Source organism: Trichechus manatus, unplaced genomic scaffold, assembly GCF_000243295.1.
Source record: "Trichechus manatus latirostris isolate Lorelei unplaced genomic scaffold, TriManLat1.0 scaffold00113, whole genome shotgun sequence".
Lineage (NCBI taxonomy): Eukaryota > Metazoa > Chordata > Mammalia > Sirenia > Trichechidae > Trichechus > Trichechus manatus.
Window position 1 is genome coordinate 3,015,111 of NW_004444049.1, and position 8,443 is coordinate 3,023,553.

The following is an 8,443-nucleotide window of genomic DNA, read 5'->3' on the forward strand; positions in this document are numbered from 1 at the left end:
TCTGGGTGAGCTCGAACTTCCAGCCTTTTAGTTAGCAGCCAAGTACATTCACCGTTTGTACCACCCAAGGATTCCAGGTGGCTAGGAGGATGATATAAAGCGCTAAGCCTACTGTAAGCACTAAATTAGTAGCTACTGTTAAATCTTTCTATTATCCCTGTAAAGAAGGAGGATCTGTCTACTTCTGGAGGTCAAATGCATTTTATTAACAATAATGATCTTCCCTGTGTTTACTGCATGTCTTCTGTTTGGCAGTATGTCATGGCCACTGACAGTTTCCAGCTGGGCTACGCAGAAGACGGGCATTGTAAAGGGGACACCAACCTGAATATCCCGTACCCCACCAGGCTGCAGTGGGAGATCCCGGAGGAGGTAAGTCAATGGTCAAGCAGTCACTGTTTTCCTCGGTTGTTATTGGGTGCCATCCAGTCAGTTCTGGCTCACAGCGACCCCGCGTTCAGCAGGACAAAACACTGCCCCGTCCTGCTCCATCCTCACAATTGTTGGGCTGGAGCCCATTGTTGCAGCCACTGTCTCAGTCCATCTTGTTGAGGGTCTTCCACTTTTTTGATGACCATCTACCTTACCAAGCATGATGTCCTTCTCCAAGGACTGGTCCCTCCTGATAACATGTCCAAAGTATGTGAGAGGAAGTCTTGCCATCCTTGCTTCTAAGGAGCATCCTGGCTGTACTTCTTCCAAGACAGATTTGTTTGTTCTTTTGGCAGTCCATGGAATATTCAATATTCTTCGCCAACACCATAATTCAAAGGTGTTAATCCTCCTTCAATCTGTCTTATTCATTGTCCAGCTTTCACATGCATATGACGTGATTGAAAACACCATGGCTTGGATCAGGTGCACCTTAGTCCTTAAAGTGAATCTTTGCTTTTTAACACTGTAGAGAGGTCTTTTGCAGCAGATTTGCCCAATGCAATACCTGGTTCGACTTCTTGACTGCTGCTTCCATGGGTATTGATTGTGGATCCGAGTAAAATGGAGTCCTTGACAGCTTCAATCTTTTCTCCATTTATCGTGATGTTGCTTACTGGTCCAGTAGTGAGGATATTCCTGGGTGGAAAATGAATTTAAACTCTCCCCACCGAACTTCCCAGAAGAGCTTCCTGTGTGTCCAGGAGCTCAGCTGAAGACCTTTGAGACTGAACTTTGTTCACCTGGGGAATTTTTGCCAGGGCCGCAGAGCTCCTAGAGCTCCTGTTAACATCCATCAGGAGCCTCAGTAGGTATTTCTTCTTCCATCTTAAGCTTTCAGCTAAGTTTGTCAGTGAGAGTTCTAGCTCAAACTGAGCTAAAAAAAAACAGTTGTCAAATCGATTCCAACTCATGGTGACCCCATGTGTGTCAGAGTAGAACTGTGCTCCATAGGGTTTCAGTGGCTGATTTTCGGAGGTAGGTTGTCAGGCCTTTCTTCTGAGGCACCTCTGGGTGGGTTCGAATGCCAGCCTTTCGGTTAGCAGCCTAGCGCTTCACTGTTTGTGCCACCCAGGGACTCCTCTGACTTAGCTAGACATCTGTACAGCGTTCAAAAGGAAAAACTAAACAAACAAAACCAAATAGAATCACGTAGTTTAGAGTTGAAGTACTTTAAATCACTATAATTTTTACAACTTAAAATAATTTTTGTTCCTGTAGGGATTCTTTAGGTGTAATCCATTTGGTAGGAGCCCTTTGGGGAAGGAATTTTAGACTTGGAAGTACCGAATCCTATCTCATCTAATCCGAGCAAGAATTTCTGGGGCCCAAGGAACGCTTTTGAGGTCGTACGATACTGTAGCTCCTGCTGCCATTTCAGCCTGCGCCTGCTCGTCCTGGGGCCCCCAGGCTCGCACGCACTCTGCAGAGGAGGAAACCTCTGCAAAAGCGCCTGGGCTCAGGACCCTGGTGGCCAACTGAGTCGCTCACTGTTTATTTTTACAAATGGGCCCCTTGACTGCCACCTGCAGCAACAATGGGCTTCACCCAGCAAAACCCCCGACTCCTTGAAATGCCCTTTGGGGTCTGTCTTAGTTCTCTAGGGCCACTGTAACACCAGCCCCGCAAGCGGTGGCTGTGAAGAGCAGAAATTGATGTTCTCACGGTCTAGGAGGCCACAAGTCCGAGCTCAGGGCAGAGGCTCGCTCTCTCAGCTCTGGGGGAAGGTCCTTGTCTCTGCTCAGCTTCTGTTTCTTGGTTCCTTGGTGATCTTCATGTGATGTGGTGTTTGTCTTCCCACATCGGTGCTGTTCGCTGCTTGTTCAATCTGCTCTTTGGAATCTCAAGAGAGATTGACTTAAAACACACCCCACACTAATACTACCTCAGTAACATAATGAAAACCCTAGTCCCAAATGGGATTGTAACCACAAGTGTAGTAGGATTTATAACACATATTTTTGGGGGACCACAATTCAGTCCATGACAGGGTCCCGCTGGGAACTAGGAGGCTCCAGTCTCCTAGCTGTGTCCTGACTTGCTTGGGACCCCCCGCCCCCACCACACCGCAGGGGTGCCACATTCGTAACTTACCAAAGCCCCGGATAACCTTTCTGGAAAGAGCCATGAAGAAAAAGGTGATCTGCACGTTCCCGAGTAACAGCTTTGCCGCCTCACTGAAAACTAGCTTCTGCTTTACTTCTGGGCGTCCGTCACTATTGTCCCCTCACTGAGGAAAACTGTTTTCTTCTTTTTCTGAAGTGTCAAGAGGTGATAGAGACTTCCCTGAACAGCGCAAACCTTCTGGCTGATGACGTAGATTTTCACTCTTTCCCGTTCAATGCTTTTGGGAAAGGCTTGATCAAGAAGTGCCGGACGAGCCCAGATGCCTTTGTCCAGCTGGCCCTCCAGCTGGCTCATTACAAGGTGAGTGCGTGAGCCTGGGTCTGTCCCTGAGCACATGCCCGAGACCCGACCCAGGGAGGGGCAGCTGCTGGCAGGAAAAGCACAGCCTCCTGCGTCTTCAGTGCCCACTATGGGGTCTCTGTGGGCAGGAGAGTGTCCGCAGGGGCCCCTCCGGGTGGTAGTAGGTTTCCCGTGTTACACAGAGACCAGAGGGAGGAACTAGAGACTGGAGCAAAGTGACACCCCATCGCGCCTGCGGAAGAGAGTGAACCCCTGAAATAAACCCCAAGTCCTAGCGTTTGGTAAAGCGGAAGCACTCGGGGCAAATACTTAACATGTCTGTCTAAGCTACCTAGGGCTGCTGTAGCAGAAATACCACAAGTGGGTGGCTTTAAAGAACCGAAATTTATTCTCTCACGGTTCTGGAGGCTTCAGGCCAAACCAGGGTCTCCGTCATGCTGATTCCTTCCTCGTTGGAAGCTACTTCCTGGGCGTCCTTGGTTCCCTGGCTTATCGACGATCCTCACACGGCATCTGTCCGTCTTTGCCTGTACGTGCCTCTGCGTCTAATCTGCTCTTTTCCTAACTCAGAAGTGATTGGGTTTAGGACCCATCCTACACCGATGGGCTCATGAACATAACAAAGAACCCCTATTTACAAACAGGATCACACCCACAGGTAGAGGGGGGAGGACTCCAACACATATTTTGAGGGGACGCAGTTCAATCCATAGCAGCCTCTGACCTTGGTCTTCCTCTTCCGTAAATGAGGACCTGGCCCACTACCCTGGGGTGTTCTGGGTGGGAGGAGGCCCCTGCATGCACACAGAGGTAAACGGCATCTCCCCTTCTTTCTCTGAGCCCCAGTCACCTGTGGTTTGCAGGTGGCAGCCCTGTCAGAGGACACAGCCTGGAAGCGGGGCTCCCTGCCCGTCAGGGAGCACAGTCCACCCCAGAGTGGGCCTCTCCACGGGACAGTGGAAGTCACTCTGGCGGTCCTCCAGGATGCACCCCTGCTTGTAATTAAACACTTTGATTTCAAGCTCGCGCATTCCACGTGTACAGCGTGCAGAGCACCTGCGATCACAGTGGCTGCGCTTTCGCGCTTGGCTCCGTTCCAGGCGTTGGTCCAAGTGCTGTACTTAGACCACTCCTCACCATCCTCCCATCGGGGAGGCCCTGCTCTTAACCCCCTTTCACAGGGGAGGAAACTGAGGTGCAGAGAGATGAGGTGACCTGCCCAGGTGACACGGGACTGTGGCGGGGTGAAGCCCCCTGGTGGCCCTGGAGGCTGCACCTGCCGGCTGGACTCCCTCCTTCGTGGAGGTCCAGGAAATATACAAATGCAGAGAAGTGGAAGTAGCAATATGCATATTTTTTACTTTATTTTGTTGTTATTGTTGAGAATATACACAGCAAAACACACACCTATTCAACAGTTTATGCACGGATAATTCAGTGATAGTGATTATATTCTTCAAGCTGTGCAGCCGTTCTCACCCTTCTTTTCTGAGTTGTTCCTCCCCCATCAATGTAAACTCACTGTCCCCGCTAAGGTTCCTATCTTTCGAGTGGCTATTATCAGTTTGATCCCATATAGACAGTTCTTAAAAGAGCATAATGCTCAAGGCAGACCTTTTTTATAGACCGAACTATTGTTTGGTTTTAAGAAGGCTTCAGGGAAAAGTGACTAAACTAGAACCAAGAGGAACCGAAAAACCAAACCCATTGTCAAGTCAGTTCAGACTCAGGGCAACCCCATGTGTTACAGAGTAGAACTGTGCTCCATAGGGTCTTCTTGGCTGTAATCCTATGGAAACAGTTCTCCAGGCCTTTCTTCTGCAGCACTGCTGGGTGGGTTTGAACTGCCAAGCTTTGAGTTAGCAGCTGATCACAAACTGCTTGTGAACTGGAACCAATGGGCCAAAATTATAATTAAAGGGGATGATAATAAAGATTGTAACAGTCGTGAAGTTTTACTTTTGCAAATAGCATGCTCCCTGAAGTACATGAGCCGAAAGCATTTGGACAGAAGCACAGTGCTTGTGGGATCCCTCGCCTTGGTCCTCTGTCTTCGATCCGTCAAGCGACTGAAGGGTGTAATGGAAACAAGGAGTTGGAGTTTAGAATAAGTAACCTTGATTTTAAAAATCACCAAGCCAACTTGTGCGCATAAAGCGGTGTTAGGACTGTGAAAGGAAGCAACACCTCGGGTACAGAGAAGACGTTTACGAAGAGAATGCTGTGTTCCAGTTTATAAAAACAACGGTCGACGTTCTACCTTGGTGAGTAGCGTCTGGGGTCTTAAAAGCCTGTGAGCAGCCATCTAAGATACTCCACTGGTCTCACCCCTTTGGGAGCAAAGGAGAATGAAGAAAACAGGATACAAGGAAAAGATTAGTCCAAAGGACTAATGGACCTCAACTGCCACGGCCTCCACCAGACTTGAGTCCAGTACAACTAGACGGTGCCCGGCTACCACCGCTGACTGCACTGACTGGGATCACAATAGAGGGTCCCGGACAGATCTGGAGAAAAATGTAGCACAAAATTCTAGCTTACAAAAAAAGACCAGACTTAAACTAGTCTGACAGAGACTGGAGAAACCCCGCGAGTATGGCCCCCGGCCACCCTTTTAGCTCAGTGATGAAGTCACTCCTGAGGTTCACGCTTCAGCCAGAGATTAGACAACCCCATAAAACAAAACGAAACTAATGGGGCACAACAGCCCAGGGACAACGACTAGAAGGCAGGAGGGGACAGGAAAGCTGGTGATAAGGAACCCAAGGTCGAGAAGGGAGAGTGTTGACATGTCGTGGGGTTGTTAACCATTGTCATAAAACAATATGTGTACTAACTGTTTAATGAGAAACTATTTGTTCTGTAAACCTTCATCTAAAGTACAATTTAAAAAAAAAAAAAAAAGGGAATGCCGTGTTCCCTAGCAGTACATTTGAAAATCTCAGTGAAATGATTTTTTTGCTGTGGGAACACAGATTAACTCAGTAAAGGTGGAAGGTTGGAGAAGATAGTAGCTGTGGATGGAAGTGAAAATCTGCCAGAAAACCAGCCCCTGCAGTGAATGAACCTGGTCTGGATAGGGTCAGGCTTTTTTTCTATTCCAAAGCACGGTCATTTATTTAGGAATGCACAGTCCAATCTCAACAGAAACAAGTTTTTTATAACAACAGTAATAATTGCTATCATTTATTGAGCACTTAATATACACGGTGAAACTTGTGACAGCCGGAACTCAACGGCATTGCCTTGCTTTTCCGGGTCTCTCAAGTTTTCCGCCTTTGACAGGGTGCAGTTCTAGCACTTTTCCATTGCTCATGTCAGTGGAAAATACTTGAGTTCTCCTTCTGTGACAGATGGCCACCTTACACAGGTCCCCGATTTCACAGCCGTTACTGTACCAGATACTATGCTAGGCTGAGTTCTTTCTTTCAATTCGGATAATAATCCTGAAAAGCGTATGTTTAAGCTTTGAAGACCTTACGGCTTTGGGGACTATGAGAAGGAAGGAAGGTAGCGATTCATGTTACAGAACTGGCAGCGCCCTGAGGATGATGATAAACTTGGTGGAGCCCGCCACAGGCACGCTGCTGAGTGTCTGCAGGAACCAATTTCCCCACAAGACACCCCTGAGGGTGCGTCTTTATCTCCACTTTCCGCACGAGGAGGGCAGATATCTTGCCCGAGACCTACAGCTAGTCAGAGGCAAGGTTGAGGTTTACTAAGCAGTCTGGTTCTAGAATCCATGTCTTTAAGTCATCATGCTTCAGTGAGACCATCTGGTTACAGACAAAAGAAGAGAAAATCATATGGAAACAGCCTACATGTCCATCGACAGAGGACTGGATAAACTGCGGTCCGTCCATACAAGGGAGTATTACTCAGCCGTAAAGAGAAATGAAGTCCTGGTACACGCCACCACATGGATGAGCCTTGAAAACATCACGCTCAGTGAAAGAAGTCAGACCCAAAGGGATCCCACCTGCATGAAATACCCAGCTTTAGGCAGGTCTGCAGAGAACAAAGGTTGTTGGTGGTGACCGGGGTGGGAAGGACAGACGGGAAAGGGGGACTCAGCGCCTAGAGGACACTGAGCTTTTGTTAGGGGTGATGGGAAAACTTGGAAATAGATGATGCTGATGGTTGCACAACCATGATAACCTAACTAATGTCACTGAGTTGTACAGTGAATGTTGAAATGTTTTGTTACCGAGGTGTAGTGACCAGGATTTTTAAAAAAAGGCAGCTATAGACCAGTTTCGCTTATGAAGGTAAGAGCAAAATCCTTAAATACAGTGGAACCTGTGTAATGTGGAGACCCGCCAGAGAAGGAAAAGTCAAATATTTTCCACTAATAGTGACTGCACCCTGTCAAAGGCGGAAAACTTGCAAGACCCGGAAAAACGAGGCGGTCCCGTTGAGTTCCGGCTCTCAGGTTTCACTGTATTAGTAACTAGGGTCTACAGGTTATAGGCAAAGAACGATAGCAGAGAACAGCTTCTAGGAGCGACAGGAGGGTAACTCAGTGTTAGTAAATCCGGCACTGTGTTAACTCACGTTATTAGGTAAGAGAAGAAACCAGATCGTCATCTTACGAAATCCTAAAAAGGCATCTAAAATTGAACGTCTTATCCCTGATGGCAACTCTTAGTAAAGGGCCTTGGTGATGGGGGCTGTTTCCTTAACATGGTAGCCACCATCATTTGTCAGTAGTCAGCTTATTGCTTAAAGGGGAAAATGTAGGACAGTCCCCTTAAAACACGGTGCAGAGCCTCCAGCCGCTCCACTGTTCTAGAACGCTTTTCTCTAAGTGTAGCCGGTATAGTTTGACCGGGTAACGGGGCCAGAGGAATGTCTGTACGCTCAGAAGATGGAGCGGGATGAAGGGCTTTACAGCCTAGATGTGTGCTCAGATTACAGGGTGCCCTCAACTGCAGGATGCTGCAAAGACCAGTGTCTTTCTTATAAACAAGAGCCAAATAGAAGATATAATGGAAACTAGAACAAAAATCTAAGCTCTCCAGGCACGCATTTATAAAGTAGACAGGACCTTTGTGAAGGAAGTCTCAGAAGCCGACCCGAGGAACACAGGAGGCTCTAGGAAAGGCCGTGATTTTGGAGCAAGACGAAGGTTCCCAGTTGACACATTTAATGTGAACGCAGTCAGAGGTCTGGAAATTCGTTCAGCAAAGGAGTTTACCAGCTGGTTTTAAAGTTCTTCTGGAAGGGTTAACACTGAAGAATAACTGACACCATTCTGAAAAAGAAAAGTAAGAAAGTGGAGGTGGGAGCAGGGTGAGGTGCATACTTGCTCTTCGAAAGCTTGCAAGATAGAAATTAGAAAACTGTAGTAATTAGAGTGCTGTAGTGTGGGGGCAGGGCCCTGGCTGGTGCACATGGTCTGCACACGAGCACTAACTGAAAGGTTGGCAGCTTGAACCTACCCCGTGGTACTGCGGAAGAAAGGCCCTGGCCATCTGCTTCTGCAAAGATTCCTAAAAAATCAAACCAAACCCATTGCCATCCAGTTGATTCTGACTCATAGCAACCCTAGAGGACAGAGTAGATCTGCCCCCTAGGGTTTCCA

At 47.9% G+C, this 8,443-nt stretch overlaps 1 protein-coding gene across 1 annotated transcript in view; it reads left to right on the plus strand.

Annotated features, from left to right (window-relative positions):
* CPT1A (carnitine palmitoyltransferase 1A) overlaps positions 1 to 8,443 on the plus strand; it is a 79,524-nt gene that overhangs the window by 58,809 nt on the left and 12,272 nt on the right. The window contains exons 12-13 of the mRNA XM_004383636.2: positions 133 to 372; positions 2,695 to 2,859. Of these exons, the coding sequence (XP_004383693.1) occupies positions 133 to 372; positions 2,695 to 2,859 (405 nt within the window). The remainder of the gene's footprint in view (positions 1 to 132; positions 373 to 2,694; positions 2,860 to 8,443) is intronic.